The following is an 18,806-nucleotide window of genomic DNA, read 5'->3' on the forward strand; positions in this document are numbered from 1 at the left end:
CATTTCAATTCATTTTGAGTGAAAATAAAATAAATGGGAATTGCGACATTGCCGCAGCTGCGGTTACGCCGGGACAGTTTTCATCGTGCTAGAACGATTATACCGCCACGGTTTCTGAATTAAAAGATGTTTAATAAAATTCGTAGGTTAGTTGTCTGTAAATTCAGTGCTAAGCTGTGCAAGCTTGTGAAGCATAGTTGTTCATAAAATTAAATACAGAACTTGGTGAAGTTACAGTATGCAACGAGACCTCATGGTACCTTCAGGTTACTGGAACTAGCTTAGTATAGTTTGTCGATGAAGCAAACTTTGAGCGTATTCTAAAGTGAATGGCTGTTGTCAAGTTAATTCTTAAACTCGTTGTGACGTTGCTAATATAAGGAACCCCATGCAAAGTCTGCTTAGTTCACTACCAGAAAAACCTTATATTTATTCTAATGTGAAAACCTGTTCTGAAGCTAATGCTGAAACACACCTTGACTTTACCCCTAAGGTATACTGAACACAAAGTCTGCTCAGCTATCCACCAAGAAAGCCTTGTGTGCATTCTCAAGCGAATGCCTGTTGTGAAGCTATTGCTGAAACACATCTTGAGTTTACCCATAACGCCTCACACATGAAGCCTGCTCAGTTCTCCATAAGAAAAGCTTTGTTGTGTATCTGCATAGTAACATCTGTTGTGAAGATAATGCTGTAACATATCTTGTATTGAGTTTCTTATGGATTTCTGATTACTCATGAGCAGCGAATTAGGAGCGCAGCAGAAATAAGAAGAGAAAGCATTTTCATAAGTGTAGCCCTGTTTGCTTGGAAAACAAACAAAAAACATACCATATTAACGCCATTAATGCAACATTGGTGCAAATAACAGATAGCCTACTTCATTTGCGTAAAGTGCTTCGGCAATTGCTCTTTCCTTTGGGAAGGTTTTGTTAACAGTTAGTGAATCTCAGGAAAGCATATTGACACGTGTACTTCCGCGTACACGTGTACGTGTACGCGGAATTAGTGTACATTATTTTACCTAAAGAAGTGAACCAAAGTACGCATATATATAATGATAAAAATAAATCAGTGTATAATAGTGGAATCTGTCCCAGCAAGCGCCGCATATATGGGCTGCACGTTACAGACGTTCAAACCTCCCCAATTCAGATCATCAACTCACTCACTTCCCGGTTCGACATCCTTTTTTTTTTCCCGTAGCACCGATTGCGCTCCTCGGCTTCCGACAGTGAGAGGAGCCGTCTTTCTGTATTTATGTCCTTGTGCGGAAGGCCGACAGCGATAAAGTACCGATAAGTCCCGTCAGCGCAGCTGATATCGCCCACGGAGCAGTCTTTAAAGCTTCCGACACAGGCGGCACAGATGCACCGCCTCGAAGGTGCATACTAACCTGCAACGCGTATCCTTGGAATGTGTTGGTACGAGCCAAACTTGGGGGTAGATCTGCGCCTCCTTAGAGGACTTGATGTAGACCGTCTGCAGACCAGCCGGCAGGGCTTGTCCATAGACCTACAGAACGCCGATAAAAAGTGTAAAACAATCCATAAAGAGTCGATAGAGAGTCTATGGAAATTTGCGTACAGACATTCATTACGTGACAAGAGAGAGAAAGTGGAAGACCATAAGTGCTTAGACTGTCTGTGGACCAGTCTGTATGCTTTTTTTTAAATAGACAGTAAGCAAGTGCATGGTCAGAAGTCCTTGGACTGTCTATAAACTACTCTGTACAATTTGTTTATGCACAGTATATGCAATTTGTTCATAGACACTCTGCCAACAATATAAACAAGTGTGAACGGACTTTTTGTGGACCGTCTAAAGAAGATTTCGCAAAGGTTGGATCAGCCAGTTTGGCTAAGCGATCGTTTGGCACTCCGTCTCATTTCGGAGCAATCCTGGAATGGTTGTATACGGGCTCCATTTTTCGATAGACCTGTCGCTTAATCTAGAAAGGCGAGCGCCTGCCAACGTATGCGGCCGCTTCCTTCTTTCGTCGCCCGCCTTGCCACCAGCTTTCCAGTATGCACTCGGTCGCTCTGCTATTCCTCTCGTGCGCCCCTGCTTTGGACCATTTCGAGACCGCCGCCATATAGCGTACGCAGCAGCGCCTTCAGTGTTCGCGGAGTGTGCCCATTATTTTATCTCTGCCCGCTCTGCGCCGGCGAGCAGCCTTGAAGTGCAAGCTCGCGTTCTTCACCTTTGGAGTCGACCAACCGAAGGTCCCGGTGTAAGCCGAGGTGCCCGCGATCGTCTCCTATACAGCCTCGTGTGTCTACGTTCTGCGTGCATGTAGCGCGCATCTGTGTGTGCGATCATCTACGCCGCATGCCTTTCTTCCTTCTACGTATTCCCGTCGCATCACGCGATCATACCGCGGGCTTCCGTGGTCAGGCCATACGTATTCCTGCCGAGTCCCGGACTGTCCTGTGTCGTCGAAGGATGAAACATTAAGATTGCTACTGATGGCGGTGCGAGAACGTTATAAAACCGGCCCTTTCTCTTTCTCTCACTCTCTCTCTCTTCAAAAGTTTGTCCCTGTGCAGAGTGTAATACACGTGTAACGTATTCAATGTTAAACTCTAACGTTAATTAGACTCGAAGTAAACCTTCTCGACGACTCTGCAGTGGACGCACGGCACCCAATATATGCGTTTATGTAGCTGCGTTGATGCCTTCAAAAAGGCAGGCGTAGAGAACTGGAACGCTGGAGGAACGAATGAGAGATATCAACGCAAACGGCAGCTATCCGCAGAAGAAAGGTCGCGCTATAGCTTCGTTTACGTGAATGCGGCAGCAGCCTGTCGAAAAGAGGCAACGCACGCACGCACGCACGCACGCACGCACGCACGCACGCACGCACACACACACACACACACACACACAAAATATAGGCTTCGCATGCCATAATGGGGGACTCGGGATTAACTTTCATCGCGAGGTGGTTCTTTACCGTACGCCCAAATACAACTGAGCGGGCACGTTTTTTAGCATTCAGCCCCGGTCGAAATGCGGCAGCGGCTACCGGGGATCGAACCTGCGACGTCGTGCTCAGAGGCAGAGCGCCAGACTCACTGAACTTTTACCGTGGCAGAACCTTTGTTCACTTTGATTTCTGGCCTATTCGTGCAACGTTGTCAAATGCGTCGAATTGCTCCGCAGTTCACCGATTGCAAAGGCCATTTCATCCCGTGTTATTTCAGAGAGAGAGAGAGAGAGAGAGAGAGAGAGGTTCTTTAATGGAGGCTGGAGATGTTTACCTCGCCATATGCTTATATAGCGTACGCTACACCAGATTACGAGCCTTTCTCAGACACTACTCAAACATGCAAATAAACGGACAACGAAGCCATACAAAGCACAGGTGAAATTAATAGTTATGCGTAATTGAAATGTAGAAATAATGGGGTAAAGGGAAATGAAAGCAGATGAGGAGGTAACTTGCCGCAGGTGGGCGTTATCTTTTCGTCAATTTTCATTACCCTTTACCTTACCATATATATATGTCTACATTTCCATTCAACGTAACAGTTACCTTTCCCTGTACTTTATCCGGCTTAGTTGTCCATTTCTCCGTATATTTGTGACTAAAAAAAAAAAAAAAACAGAGAGAGAGATTTAGCCCCTCGAGTCCCCTATTCTCGTCGCTGGTATGGCCACACCCAGACCTCTTAGATACTTGTTACTGTGTGCAGGTTTCTGCGCATGTGTACTATGCATGTACGAAATGCGTCTTTCCGTAAGTCAACGTGCTTCGGGTTAATTCGCGTTTGGCACGCACTAGCACGTTTCCCGGTACTCTGAGCGCGAACACTATTATGTATTAAAGCGTGCTTTCAGCCGAATATGCGTCGCGCAATGTTTTCGTTTTCCCGCTCGCCCGACTACTTCTCGGTACATTTTCCCTTCTTATTAATACCCCTGTTTACTCCGATCTGGTCGCCTTCTTCAAGGTCCCGCTGCCTCTGAGGAGGAGGACAAGGTTGTCGTCGATTCGCACGGTGGACTGCTTCTATAGCCGGAGATAGCATACGCAGTGGGCGCTTTCTTTAGTGGCGTGACCAAATAAGGAGATATTGACACCATGAAGTGGTACATGCCATACTCCTGTTTCGCATGAGAAACACGTATGCGTCACAAGTCGCTGGACATTACGAAGACGACATAAACACAACGCAGGATGATGTAAACACAAAATGCAACTCGGCGCGCAAAATGCAACTATAGCGAGCGAGCGAGAGAGAGAGAGAGAGAGAGAGAGAGAGAGAGAGAGAGAGAACGCAGCTGTGTTGCGATCACAGTGTAGATACTTAAAACTCAATATTGACGCATATCGCTCTGTCGAAACGAAAATGAAATGGTACAACGTGCAATGCCAGGCCGAGCAGTGCCGTAGTGACTTAGCTATCGCCGCGCGTGCAAAAGTACATCAAAAGCACAACAGAAACGCATCATAAAGTGGCATAAACACAGCATGTGCACGGTGCACAGCGTGTCTATTAGAGAAAAAAGAAACGTAGCTTGAAATTTTATGCCCATTGTACAGGGCAACATCTTTCGCCGAAAAATGGATACTTGAAGTGATCAACCCTTGCAAAAATAATGCACGATGTATATGCGGTTGCATCTCAACAGGTATACTATGAAAACTCAACAAAGGCGCACGCAATTAAACATCTGTAATATAATATAATAACTATAATGTTGTTGTTTTTTCTGTAAAGGTTAACTGCGATAGAACAGGAGAATGAAGCCAGAGGTTGGAGTCAATGTTGTCACAATGACCAATATATTAAGTCTCCCTGTCGAAATGGTGGTTCCTGTCTGAGGCTTTCCTTCTTCGTGCAGTCATCACGAGCGGTACTGGGATTTAAAACGCAAAATGTCGCAACAGCGCAAAAATTGACATATATACGCTGTTTCAAAACGACTGTAAGTCGTCGTCGTCGTCGTCGTTGGTGTTGTAGCGGCAAAACTGCGTCAAAAATGTAAGCTTTGACTACTAATGAGGCCACTGTCCCATAATCGTAGCTAGAAACAAAGTACTAAATAAGAGAAAAATGTAGACAGAAAAATTAAACCTTCTACAATAGGTCAAAAGAAGAAGCAACCCAGACTGCATACTTAGGGAGTGACATAAAGTTGCAAATGTATGCATCTCACGCGCATTGTAAAGACAGAACATGATCTGATATATGGCATGGGTAGCCTCTAATAATGCTGAAATTGTCGAGTTCACTGCAACATATATAAAAAGTCATTGACGTGAACATCTTCTTACGGCGTTATAGCGAAAGTTAAAATTAAAGAAAGAAACATAACAAGCAATAAAAGTTATTCAATCAATCAATCAATCAATCAATCACACCTAAGCAACAAGATGTCACTGATACACGAGAAATTCACCATAACGTTGCGGTGTGCCAAAAAAAAAAAAAAAGAAGCTTGAGGAGAACTGTACATCAACATTCTCAAGAAACAAGAGCCATGTCTCTCCTCGCAAAAATATTGTGCACGGCTATCACGGATTATCTTTATTTATAGCGACATGGAACATGGACAGAACAAAGAAAGCGTTGACCACGCTTTTTGAGGGAGGAATTTGCTCGTTTCATATTAAGCATTAAACATTTATTTTGTTGTTGTTGTTCTCGTATTCCTCAAAATGGAATAACTTCACTCCCATTGGGAGCAAGCACTGTGAACGAGTGCCATCAGCCGAGCCATATTCTTGGACAATGTCGCAGCCAAGGCGACGTCCCCTGAGCTGGTAGATATCAATCAGCAAGCAGCAGAATTAAGAAATGTCCCTCAGGCGCGCTTCACTTCGAAAATGATAAAATATTTGCCTTTTTCTAGAATTTCATATAGGCAAGTTGGTTAACACCGGTGCAAAGGAAACGCGCTGCAGTGCTGAACTAATTTAACTGTAATGCGAAACATCCTTCTCCGAGTCCACCCACTTTTGTGGTGGGCGAGCCTGCCTCTCCGTTTTCGTGGGCCGATCCCGGCGGTAGTGCAGACTGCGTATAATTATGTTCCACAGGGAAGCGGTTCGGTGCGTGCATTGTAGACCGGGTACGTGCCACCGGGCTTTAGTTTGCTTTCAATCCTATCACTTGCTATTACAAACATTTTCTTTTACTTATTGCAAATGTAAACGCCCCTGAAGCCTACAATGTCTACGTAACCGTTCGCCACACAATAAGTACTTTGCATACACGTACAACCGCTTTCACACAAATCATGAACGTTTCGCATTACGTAGACGTCAACTGCACTTTAGTCTGCCAAGTTTTTTTTTTTATCCATGAATTAGAATTATGCATGCGGCGCGTTTTCCTGTTTCCTGTTCATTCGATCGTTTATAGATTTCACCCGATTACTGCGCGACGGGTTGTCGGGGAAAAACCCGACTTGTTTGCGAAATTTCGCCAGATTGGTTAAGCTTCTAGCGAATATAGTGTCTCAGCGCATCATTTTGACACGCGCCCTTTCCTTCCTTGTCTTTCATACATTCTTCGTGAACTCACGGGAAAGTTCTGGAAAGGAGAGAAGGAAGAGACAAAGCAAAGAAAACCAATGTATGTATTGACTCGCGCAAATGTCACGAAGTTCGCACGACCGCGTCGCGCTGGCATATACGCTTCTGGCGACGCCGGACAAAGAACGATCCGCTCTGTCTGTCTGTGCGTGTGTATGCGCATGTTGATGCGCGACGATCTGCTAAGACGTCGGGGAGAGAGCTGTGCGCGCGACAGTTCGTCATATGACATTTCGCGACGCTAAATCTATATACGCTATGTGCCATACACTCGGCCGTCGATCGCCATTTTCGCTTCCTTCCGTGGTCGATCTTATAGCAGTTCCATCCCTCGCTCCTATAGACACACACACGCTGGTGAGCTTTCTCCGATTTGCCAGCAACCTCATTTGCGCACTACTTGAAGTCCACTATACTTGGACGACGAATGGTTCTCTGACGTATTCGTATACTTTTATAAGTCCGTGAAACAGGGAGTGCTTGTGATTCTCGTTGTCGTTACACAAGCGATAATAGCAGTTGCAGTGGCGTAGCAGAGATGGTGGGACGTACACGTGACACCTCGACAAAGAGTGAGAGAAAAGAGGGAAAGCGGGATGCCTCGCTCGGTGTCTTCGGGCAGCAGCTGCTCGTGAGCCCGTGTCACAACGCGCAGCTCTCTCTCTCTCTCTCTCTCTCTCTCTCTCTCTCTTTATTGGCTTTGTACTGCAGGAAAGCTGCTCTGCAGTGCAGATGAGGCGGCGGCGAGGTTGTCGGCGCACGTCACAAACGGAACGAGAGCCGAAACACAAAAGGCCGCTAACTAGTTTTCGCTGCTTATTCTTTTCCGCTTATATAGGCGTGCGCACTCCGGGAGACCGCAGCGTAATCGACGTCTGGGCGTTGGTATAGGGCACGGTCCTCCCGCTGCGCTGACCGCTGTCCGGCCTGCAAATCGCCTCCTACATGCGCCAAGCTGTTACCTAAATGAAGACGTCGTTGAGCCTCGCGTTGTCTTTTCCACGCGGCCCTTTTCGAAGGGATCGTGTTCCGGGCTTTACAAACCCTTTGGTCACATTTCCCGCCCCGTGCGAGAAGCGCGAACTCTGTGAGGTTCGTCTCAGTGCTTTCTTTTTAGGTTGTTGTGTTTTTCTTTCCACTGGAACGGGGGACTGTTCCCTAGTTTGCACCGATTTTCTTACGCGATTACATTCGTACTGCTCCAGCGGAGATGATTCGTGTGTATTGGTTTGCAAAGCGTACCGTTACGTGCATACGCTTAGCTTGCACGGGTTTTACGTGGATTGCTCGCGTAAACGTAGCCATATAACTTGAAACGACGGCAGTTATGCGAGAGCCTCGGCGATGACACGACAGCCATTTTTGAGAACTTGCGCTGACGTGCATGGATGGACAAAAAAGATGCTCAACACGCAACACAGGAAAAATGGTGTCGGCCGTGGCCTTTTATCGCATTAGAAAGACACGGTAAATCGGTTGCGTTTTTAAAAAGCAAGAGTGTAAAGGCTAAACCCCATGAGCGCGACTTTGTGCGCGACGGCGACGAGCGACGGCTTCGAGCGACGGATCGGGCCGTCGCGTGAACAGATCGCTTGGTCTTGTCGCGCGATCGCTCGGTTCTGCAAATCTAGAATTTGTCGCTCGTCGCCCGGAAGTTCTATGAGCGACTAGCCAATAGCGCAAAGCCGGAACTAGATGTACGTAACTCCAGCACTTCCGATTGTCGCACGGAACGAGCAAACGATTGAATTTTTATCCGTGCAAGGGTAAGAACCTACTGCAAGACTTTCAGAAATATTTTATGCTGCTTTTTACGGTAAAATACATCAACTTAAGTTAATAAAGCACGCGTCACGCTAGTTTCGGCGCCTATATTGCTGCCCTCATACCGGCAACACTGGGGAGACGTCGCTTGAAGTCATCGCTCGCATGGGGTGCAACTTGCAGGCGACGAGCGAACGCGACAGCCATCTCCATCGCGTCGCTTGTCGCTGTCGCGTGCAAGATCGCTTGCATGGGGTTTATACTTAAGAGAAGCACGGGGGAGGGAAGGAAATGGCGTGATAGGGAGTGCTGTGACCATCTAACGAGTTCAAGGAGGACGTCGGACGCCATAGAGCTACTCCTGAGAGTTTCATCGATTTCTGAGAGGCGTGTAGAGTAGCCAACCGGGCACGACCTCGGTTAACCTCCCTGCCTTTTCGTCTCTCTCTCTCTCTCTCTCTCTCTCATGTCTCCACGCATATATAGCATTCCACGTGTAGTTAGTTACTTCCTCAGGTCCACAGCCCTACATAACAGACTTTGAGAACGATGCCTGCTGCTACCATTGCTGCCTCTGGATTGCGTACGCGGTTTACGGGGCCTCGAAGCGCACGCATCGAGGCCGAGGCAACCCTTTGTAGCGCCCTCTATCGGGAGATCGAGAAGGCGCGTGTGCTCCTCGCCCCTCCATCTCTTCCTATCATCTTACCCTTTCCCCGTGCAGGGTAGCCAAGCATGATTACTGCTGGCTGACCTCCCCGCTTATATTTGCGTCCTTTCTCTCTTTCTGTTCCCCACTGTTCCGTGGTTTAAGAATTTCGCTCGAGTCAGCGCACTGTTGTAACAATGTGGCACTGCTCCAGCACACTGTTGTGAGCGACCACTCTAGTCTCAACCAATCATCGCCATCATAACAACAGACAGTGACATTCATAAATACGACACAATCTATGACACCGAGGCTGAATACAGCCTCAATCGTAATCTTACGAGCAGCACCGCTTGCACGGATCGATTAATTCTTCCATTAATTAATTCGCGTTTGCATGCTTTTAGAGTGTAGCGCTCATTTCCGACGTCGATCCCGTCTCGTCACCCGCGCGCTGCGTCTCCTCTCCTCCGTCTAGCTCGCAAAAGCGACACAGACAAGTGCAACCCACGACCCTGCAACGCGCGACACAATGACGTATCCCTCCGTCGCTGTGCACCACCGCTGGGATTAGGATGACCGTCGCCGAACCATCCCACTCCCACCGCTCCCCGCGAAGCCCCTTAGCGGAGAGATAGCGATGAGCGGCGCGCAAGCCGGCGCTTTCCCATCTCGTCGCTGATGGCGCCCGTTAAGCGAGAGCAGGAGCGCACGGACAGCTGACGCCGCAACAAAAGGCTGGCCCGAGGAGAACGTCCGCGGTGCCACGCCAGCGGCTCCCGCGCCAAAGGGGGGCTCCCAGCGTGTCCAGTTCCATGGCGCGGCTGCCTCGAACCTCCCCCGCCATTCGCCATTGTCCGCGAACAGCGAGGCACAAAAGTGGTGTCCGCTTTCTGCACTATCTTTGCTTTTCTCTTCGCTTTTCGACAATGTGCACCCGACTGGACATGGGTCCGCGGTGGCTGGTGGGGTGATTCAGTGGACGGCGTCGGCGGTCCAGAGAAATAAAGAGTGGGTGGACACCCGGGACCCCCTTGTGCACTGCAGCCTGGCTGTCATGTGGCTTTAGTGCTGCTGCGTGGAGGTGAGGTCGTTCATCGAAGGGAGATATATATAAAGTGAGAGAGAGAGAGAGAGAACGGTGGACCAGTTCCATTTCCTAAGCTCCCACCTATACACCACCCTTTCCTGCAGGGAGCCCTGAAAGCCCTGCATGCGCATTATTCGGCAGCCTTTAACAAATCACAGCTGCCTTTTTCTTTCTTTCTTTTTACTTATTTGTTTTCGTCTGATACTTTGTCATGCTCTCTCTCTCTCTCTAGTAGTTTTTGTGACTCTTATTTCTGTACTCGCTATGCAGCACGGGGAGACGTTCTTTATGAGTCACAGTGTTCAGTATTCCGCTTTCACGAGAAGCGGTATAGATAAGAGTGCGTACGTGTATGCGCACGTTTCCGCTCGCACGTACATGCAGGTCGAGCCAATTAAAACACGCACGCGAACCTCGCGAGCAGAAGCGGGGTCGCCAGCTGCCGCGACCGCAGTGCCACCTCGTGTTTGGCCAAGCTTAGCTTTAGCCGCTTTTGCGCCACTAAACCACACTTAACTAACTAACAAGTACCACCTCACTCTCTGAGTCAAGCCCTGTGCCCCCTTCCAAAGGACGTGCCGTTCCAACGACTCCGCATATCGTCCTCACGCCGCTTTGCTTTCGCCATCTCCGGCTTCGGCGAGCAGCTGGCGACGAAAAGAAAAGAAGCGGAGAGGGATGCGTCGCAGAGCAGCACTGACGGCCTTGAGGGGAATTCCGATACGTCGCATGCGTATGAAGCATTTCGAGAAGATCGCATCGTCCCCGCTGTCCCGGACATTCGAAAAACGCTTATGTATACGGTATCCCGGGTCGGTGCAAAGCGCCCGTTTCGGCGACACTATCTCTGTGTTTGCTCTTTCTTTAAACCTGCACGGTACTGGATTAGGCCGCATTATCAACGGGCCCACTCTAGGAGGTGTGTGTTTTAGTTCTTGCTGATTGGAGCAGCCGTTGCGAGTGTGCCCGCGGTACCAGTGTACGAGGCGTTGTGCTTTTGTGCTGGCTACTGCGCCAAACAAAAGTACCACCAAAAGGGATCTATCTGTTATGAATGCAGGCCCAGGGGGCGCTGATCTTGCTAGATGCTTGGAGTCGAAGTGTTCTTACGTCAATAGTCGACGTCATTACTTCAAGGCAAAGGAAGAACGCTGACTCGCTGAGCACTGGGGGGCTGTTAAAATCGCGAGAATGTGTTGTTACCGGTTCCAGTGCGGTCTGACAGAGGGTGTACTTGGAGGTGTCATGTAGTTTATACGAAGTACCTCTAGCTAATGCTCTCACACCACAGACATTGTACGTCCTTACTCGCGCTGTAATTTCACGCCAAAGTCACATTTCTGAAGCGCTTGATCAAGGACTCATTAATTATTCAGCAAGGGGCTGCGATAGCTATACGTTTTGCAGCGGCGTATGAGTCTCAGTTAGTTGGTACCTCGGTAAACCGTCCAGCGAACACGATGAAGTACCGAAGGACGAGACACTGCGACTCATCTTTCTGCAAGCAAGACTTCCAAATTGCTGTCAACGTGCCACAACATGGGCTATATTGTTAATACCCAACAGCGTGATTGCCCTTCTGGCATTAAAACACAGTGATGCGCATCTGACACCATCGCTTCGGATGGCTGTACAGCTGTAGCTGCGAATAGCCATTTGGTTGAAGGGGACTTGATCGCCCTGCGAGGCCACCAATTTCATTTTGTAATCACACAGCGAGCATAGTCTTTAAGTCTAACTACACGGCACCCATCCTTCCCTTCGCCTTCTATAACTGGGCTTGACGAGGCCTTCTGAGCTGGGCTGTCGCTCGGCTGCCCGAGCAGTGTTTACCTTTTAACCCGTGAGCCACCCCTGGAGCACGGGTCTACTTCGCTTCATAAAAAGTGTAAGCTCATAATGCAGTGCATTGCACATCAACGCTCTTTCGAAGACTTATAATGAGTATATCGTGTACTATAATCATACATACATTTTAGACAAGACCTAGCCCTCGTAGATTCAGGTATCTGCAATATCCTACGGGCAGTTTTAAGGGAAGACCCTCATGGGCCCGCGTGTTCATATACCTTCGCGTTCGTGTAACCGTCGTCTACTCCGCAGCGTGGTTAAGCGTAAGCGATACTAAATGTTCCCAGCTTTAGTCGTTCCTGTATGTTTCGAATCGCTGTGACGGCACTCTTTCTGTCGAGTGACGACGTCGTTCTCTGCCTGACGTCTGCTCGGGACGCCTCCTCTCTCCCGCGCTCCGCGTACACGCTCATGACGATCTGCTTCGTCTTCGGTCGCTCCAGGCGAGCTCTTTCCTCCTCGCCCCACCGCTCTGCTGCTGTCTCCGAGAGCTCCGCGAGTACGATGTGCGCGTCGTCTGCGAGAGTTCAGACTCGCCACGGTTTCTCCATCAAGCTGTTTTCTTCTCTTGGCCCCGCCGCAAAACCCCTCCGTCTTCTTAGCAGCCGGAGCGAGCTATTATTTACACGGTCCTCGCTCTCGCCCGCCTCGAGTTAAGCCTCGAGAGGCTGCAAGCGCCCCCGCTGCACACTGCTCCCCCGCCGTGCTGCTCGCGCAGAGAGAGAAGCATATATGCTCCGGCTGTTGCATGCATGCCTTTCTTGTCGTCGACTGCATGGGTCTCTCTCCTCGCCTCCCCCCCCCCCCCCTTGAAGTGGCTGCTGCTGGCGTGGAATGAATGCTCCGTGCGCACATGGTCGCCAGGGCGAATGTGCATGTCACTGCCTGCAAACGGAGTGGGCACGCCACGACGTGCAAGTTCCCGAGGCGTCTGTCATCGGGCGAGGAGTTTTACCAGCCGTGGCCGTTATGTTTGTAAGACCTTTCCAACGAGAGCTATCTGGGCGTCGCCATAAGGCCCACAGGATTGTTGTGAACACGCGTGTACCCTCGTCCTCCCCCCTCCCCCCGCTCATAAGCTGCAGAAGTGACAGACTGTTCTCTTTGTGCTCATGCGCAACATTCGAGAGATGGGGTGATCTTTGTCTCTCCGAAGTAATGGGACGAAACTACCATCGGTCATATCGCAAATGTAAACATGCTGGAAACCCCGTCACAGAGGTCTTCCATCGTCGCCGCTGTAATCGGGCCAGTTAACGCTGCTTCGCGTGGCATCGAAAGGTTTCCTTGAGTGGTGCTGCGCAGTTGCCTTCATTAATTGCAGTTTACGTTCTCGGCGAATACGCCACGCCCTCCTCGTTACTCCCGCGATAGAAACTTCAATTGCAGATCGCACCTGTTCCTGTGCGAGGGCCTAGCTTCTTTCTTCCTTTCCTTTCCTTTTTCTTTTTTTCATTTCGCTGTAGCGTAATTTCTTGTATCCTGGTCACGCTACCTGTGGTGATGCGTGACGAGCGCTATAGCACTGGTACTCCGCGTTCTGTGTGTGACGAGGGTAACGGGTAATCGCCGAGGAACAGACCGCTGCGCAGACGACACCCCGTTCCCGCCGCAGAGGCCGAGTTGAGGCTCCACGGCGTTCCGCTGCTGCACACGAGGTTGCAGGATCGAATCCCAGCCACTGTAGCTTACAACAATCCCATGGGAAGGGAATACAAAAATGATTGCGCACCTATACGTATAGGTATACCGCTATCCGGGGTCGAATGTTTCGAATGCCCATCGCATTTGAGATACCCCGAAAGTCCAAACTTTCTCCAGCCCTGAACAAATCTCCATCCCTGAACTTGTGCGTTTATTATAGTCCCGCATTTTGGCCTTCGTCAGACTGTCAAACCAACCGAGGTGTTACTGTGACAAGGCTGAACGACCTGTCTTTGGTACAGAGCTTCTGTGGCAAACACGTGAAAAGGATCGAAAGATGGAGTTCTTCAGACGCCAGGCATTGTAAGTTTTTGTTATGTGACACGCTAATTTTCAAGCTTGGGGGAGTTGGTAAAACGCTTTGAAGAGGGATGACCCATAAACAAGGCAACAACAGTAGAAACTCATGAACGCGTGGAAGGCGTCATGCAGCGCTTTGTACGCGACAGTCAGCCAAACGTTCGATGGTTTCGACCGCGGCTGTCAAACGCGCTCGAGTTGACAGGTAAGCTAGGTCAGACTTCAGGCTAACGTATTGGCTCCAACGCCACACTGCAATTGTGTTGCCGGGGGTAGATGTGGACTCAGAGTGCTAGCAATGCTTTGTGAGCTCTATGAGCTCTGTGCAAGCTGCATATTCGAGTTCGTATTAGTTCCCGCTATACTATTCGATTAGGTTGCAACTTAGAAAGTGTCAGTGCGCGTGAAGTGCGACGTCAAGCGAACAAAATTGACGAAACGGTCCGCGACATTGCGAATCGATGCTATAGGTTTGGCATCGACAACGAATTATCGGAAGTGAAATTTCGTAGACAGTTCCCGACAGGCGTTTCTGCTCTTTGTAGGCGCGAACTCTTGTGCAAACCCGAGAGCCGTTTCAGTCCTTTGTGCCATCCGATGACGTCGTCGCAGAGCGCAGATGAGTCGCGCAGCCGAGTGATAAATTGAGATTCTCCATATGCACCGCACTCTATCGTTTGCCTTGGCTCTTGTCCCACCACACTCGTTCCCAATGTTCCTTCGTTTTTCGAGATCTCTCCTTCAGGAAATTTTTCGCTATAGTCCCTTTTAAGACGGCGGCCTGTCGGTGCTGTTTTACATCTCCCAGAGCAAACGCGAGGGACGCTCTTGCACTGTCGTTTCCCTCGACGTTCCCTGGGCGCGGCTCCTATGTACACGTGACAGGCGAGCCTATAAGGGCCGGTCATATATCAACCCAAACACGTATAGTTCTTCGCCTCGGCCATCTCCCAAAGATCCGGCCCGGGCAGAGCGCGTCCTCTCCAGTGCCCCACGGCCCATATAGCCCTGCAAGAAAAGAGACGAGCAGGCGGCGCACAGCTGAGAATGTTCTCGGCTCGCGTACTTGCGTGGGTCCCATCAGTCAACACAGCAGCCGCGCGAGCGAAAGCCTACAGGGACCAAAGAGTGTCTCTCTCTCTCTCTCTCTCACCATCTCGAACGAGGGGCGGAGACCCCTAGTCGGCGATCCTTCTTCGCATATGCAAGCACTTCTCAAAGTGCCAGCGCGTCCCCGTAAGTCTACAACAGCCGGCCGACTCCTTCTTTTCCTCCCTAGCACACACCCCTGCCGCCTGGCGCCTTCTTGGCTTCGATCCATTGGCCGCGCGACCGAGCGCCGGGCATGCCCTTTCGCTTCCTCGAACCCTTCGAAGCCAGTGTGTGCAATGCGCTCGCACTGGGGCCTGTGCGGAGTGAAAGCTTCGGCAGCTGTTTCCAACTGCAACTTGGCGTCGAGGAACGCCGGTCGACATGGAGCGGTGTTTGCTAGAACATTTCTGTATGTGTGTGCGTGGGCGGGTTGGGGGAGGGGGGGGGGCGCAGGGCGAGAATAGCAGAGCTTCAACGCTGCGAAAGGGAGTTTGGTCGCCTGTGACCAACGGTGTCGTATGCCTATTTTGTGCACCTAATTGCGGAGTTCGTCGCATGACCGGTGCACTTCGTTAGAGGTTCGCCCCCCCCCCCCTTCCCATTATTTTGTCGTTGTAGGCGTATGTTTGGCGAGGAAAGGAAGTGCGCTGAAAATGGCTCGAAAGTAGTGACGTCGCTTAGCCGTGCTGGACATGAGGAGGGGCTACGAAAATCACGCGGTGAGCAACTTCCTAAAGAAGATTCGCAAGGGTGGCTGAACGGGCCTGATTGGTAATATTGCATCTTTGGTTAGCAGCGCGAAGCTTAGCTACGTGGGAAGGTTAGCTACGTGGGAAATGAGAGGTGACAGGAAAGAGCGCTGACTTTCAATAATTTTCTTATTGCGCACATAAACCACGCTTAAGTACCACGCCATGGCCCAACAGAAAGTACATAGGGGTGACACGTGTTCGGAACTTTGCTTCCAACAAACGACATACCGATCATGTGTCTAAATATTGCGCTTCTTTATCGCACAGTGACAACAAAGGGGCACTTACATAGCGCTTTCCAGACTCTTGAATTTCATACGCTTCAATAATCTCTCTAGTTTGTTTTCGTGGCGACTAATAATTTGTGTACCTTCGAATATAGGTCTGGAATAATTTCCTGCAGAAAAGAAAGAAAAAAAGAAAGAAAAGACAAAAGGTACCTGCAGAACCAACCATAAGAAACACTTTGTTGCTTGCGCAGTAGGTGTTGTTTACAACATTCCACTTTCGTGCGGCCGCGAATAGATTGGTCAGACGGGACGCTGTATCAATGAACGATTAAAGGAGAACAACAGTAATGTTTTTAACTCCGTTTCTGGTCATCTCGGCATCCCTTGCCGAGGCCGTCATTGCAGACCCATATTCCAAGGAACACAAATCATCAGTCGCCAGAAAAACAAAAACAAAATCGATAGATTATTGAAGCGTATGAAATTCCCAAGTCTGGAGAGTGCTGTGTAAGTGTCCCTTAATTGTCACTGTGCGATAAAGTGAAATATTTAGACACGCGATCTGTGCGTCGTCTGTTGGAAGCAAAGTTCGGAACACGTGTCACCCATCTGTGCCTTCTGTTGTGCCGTAGCATGGTACTTAAGCGTGGTTTATATGCGCAATAAATTTTTTTGTAAGTCAGCGCTCTTTCATGTCACTTCTCTCACATCCCATGTGGTTCGTCGCGCTGCTGACCAAAGATGCCGAGAAATATGGAGCTGGAAATTTATTTGGAAGGTAGCAGTGATCCTAAATGAATAATGGAAAGATAAAAAAAGAATAACAACGACGGGAGGAGCTTTTCAAGAACATTTCAAGAACATAGCATCAGTTCTTTTCTGCCAACATATTTCCTACATTGCGCGAGAAATTTCAAAGCGCTGACACTTAAACATTATTGGACCGCTCACGAACGATTCGTCGAAAAGACAACTAGAAGCAATGTTGCCAGAATGTGTGGGCTGGAGACGGGGGGGAGGGGGGGAGAACAGGGGTAGCTTTGTCTCTTAGATCTACTGTCATACTGGTATATTTAGCACGATAGCTGAGTCAGTAATCAGTGTTCTGAGACTTGGGCTCGGAATGACGAAAGGACCCCTTTCGCTCTGTTTCGTGCCGATTAATACCATATAGGCGGGACACTATTCGGTCCAGTTAGAGAGGGCAAAAGTCTGGAAGAGAATCGCTGCAACAGTTCGGCCTCTGTGCTGTGGCTGCCAGGTATGCCCAAGAGGGACTGCGCGAAAGGTCGAATACAGGTGGTGCACAGCTCGCCGTCTGTGGTGGCTGCGTCCAGGGCCAAAGACCGCACGAAAGTAACGCAAGGTTGCCGTAATATGGCCAGACCAGCCAACAGTCTGCGAGCGGTTATGTACTATAAGTTCTACAGGTCACTTGCACAGTTCATTCACGAATACGGGCTGCGCGTATATATTTTACCATAACGTCGTATAGCACGCCGTCCGGTCAAAAAATAGTAAGTTGGCGTGTATAGCGTGTGAAACCAGTTAAAAGAAAACAAAGAAAGGAAAAAAGAAAGAAAGTCGCACTTTCGCCCGAAAGGCGAAGCATCGATTGCGATAGCAAATTAGTAGACAGCTATACGAAGTGAGCAGCCTTATCGGCCATATAAACTTGTGAAGATTCGCTTACTAACTAAATTAAACAAGCACGGTGTCACGCGCGCACAAGCAAACATTAACATATCTCACTCAATGACCGCGGAAACTCGCTGTCAAAACGCTGGAGTGGGGAAGCGCGGCAGCAGCAGCGAGCGAATTGGCCTTTCCGCTGCCTCTCGCTTCAACTCGATCTAAGCGGCGAAAACACAGCGCACACGAAGTCGTGAGCCTTCGGCGCACCTATAGGCTCTGTACTCACCGCAGATCGCTTTCAAGGTAGGGCACGCGCAGCCGCACTATACGCGGCAGCCGCCAGAGTAAAACGCACCCCTCCCTTCCTTCCCTCTGGTGTCTTGCTCGCCACAAAAGACGGCGCGCTTCCGCCCCGCTTTCCTCCCTTGTGCGCGCGAGACTGAGCCGCCATCGTCGGCCCACCATCGCACACTTTCACTCGCACACACATACAGCATATACGGCGCCCGGCGACGGTGTTATAGCCTTTGGCCTTTATACAGAACAGTGTAGGGTAGCCAACCAGACTATTGACTGGTTAACATCCCTGCCTTTCCTGAATTCTCCCCTCTCTCTCTCTCTCTCTCTCTCTCTCTCTCTCTCTCTCTCTCTCTCTCTCTCTCACAGCAACGGCAACGGCAGAAATGCGCCTGGATGTGTACGTATAAATGCTATCGCAACACTAGAAAAGAAAAGAAAGAAAGCTATTGCGCCTGGATTTCGGCGCACGTTAGTATAAGCCTGACGTGATCGCAGTGCATAGGATGCCTGAAGGGCCCGGTCCCTCGTAGCTCTGCTTTGGGCCAAACAAATAAATATCTAAATGAAACAATCGATCCTTTCTCTCCGTAGACTCTGCATCTAATCACAGCGCGAAGCCCCCAAAGCCAGGCCCTCAGAGAAGCGCCTACAGCTCATCCACTCGGTGACTTTCGCATCTTCATACCACTCGCGTTATTTCGAGCTCACGCTTGAGCTCCCTCGCTCAAGGAAGACCCCCGGGCAGTGACTTCGAACGTTCTCACCGATGAGCTCGCTCCCTTCTTCACGGCCCAGCCCGGCCAATTCTAGCGTAGCCCTTCTGCGAAGAGACGGCTATGGCGTCTCGGTTTTAGCTCGTCGCCGCGCTTGCACCGCCCAAGCAGTCTGCATG

The 18,806-nt window shown here is 49.7% G+C and overlaps 1 protein-coding gene across 4 annotated transcripts in view; it reads right to left on the reverse strand.

Annotated features, from left to right (window-relative positions):
* Window positions 1-18,806, reverse strand: part of LOC142585420 (uncharacterized) — a 59,985-nt gene that overhangs the window by 6,467 nt on the left and 34,712 nt on the right. For 3 of the 4 annotated variants that reach the window (XR_012829087.1, XR_012829086.1, XR_012829085.1), the window contains exon 3: window positions 1,397-1,515. Coding sequence is in view for 1 of the 4 variants with exons in the window: in XM_075696181.1 (XP_075552296.1) it covers window positions 1,397-1,515; window positions 16,038-16,146 (228 nt within the window). In the remaining 3 variants the exon portion in view is untranslated. Of the gene's footprint in view, window positions 1-1,396; window positions 1,516-16,037; window positions 16,147-18,806 lie in introns of all 4 variants that reach the window. The other variant, XM_075696181.1, reaches the window with a different exon arrangement.

The sequence above is a fragment of the Dermacentor variabilis genome, chromosome 6, assembly GCF_050947875.1.
Source record: "Dermacentor variabilis isolate Ectoservices chromosome 6, ASM5094787v1, whole genome shotgun sequence".
Taxonomy (NCBI): Eukaryota; Metazoa; Arthropoda; class Arachnida; order Ixodida; family Ixodidae; genus Dermacentor; species Dermacentor variabilis.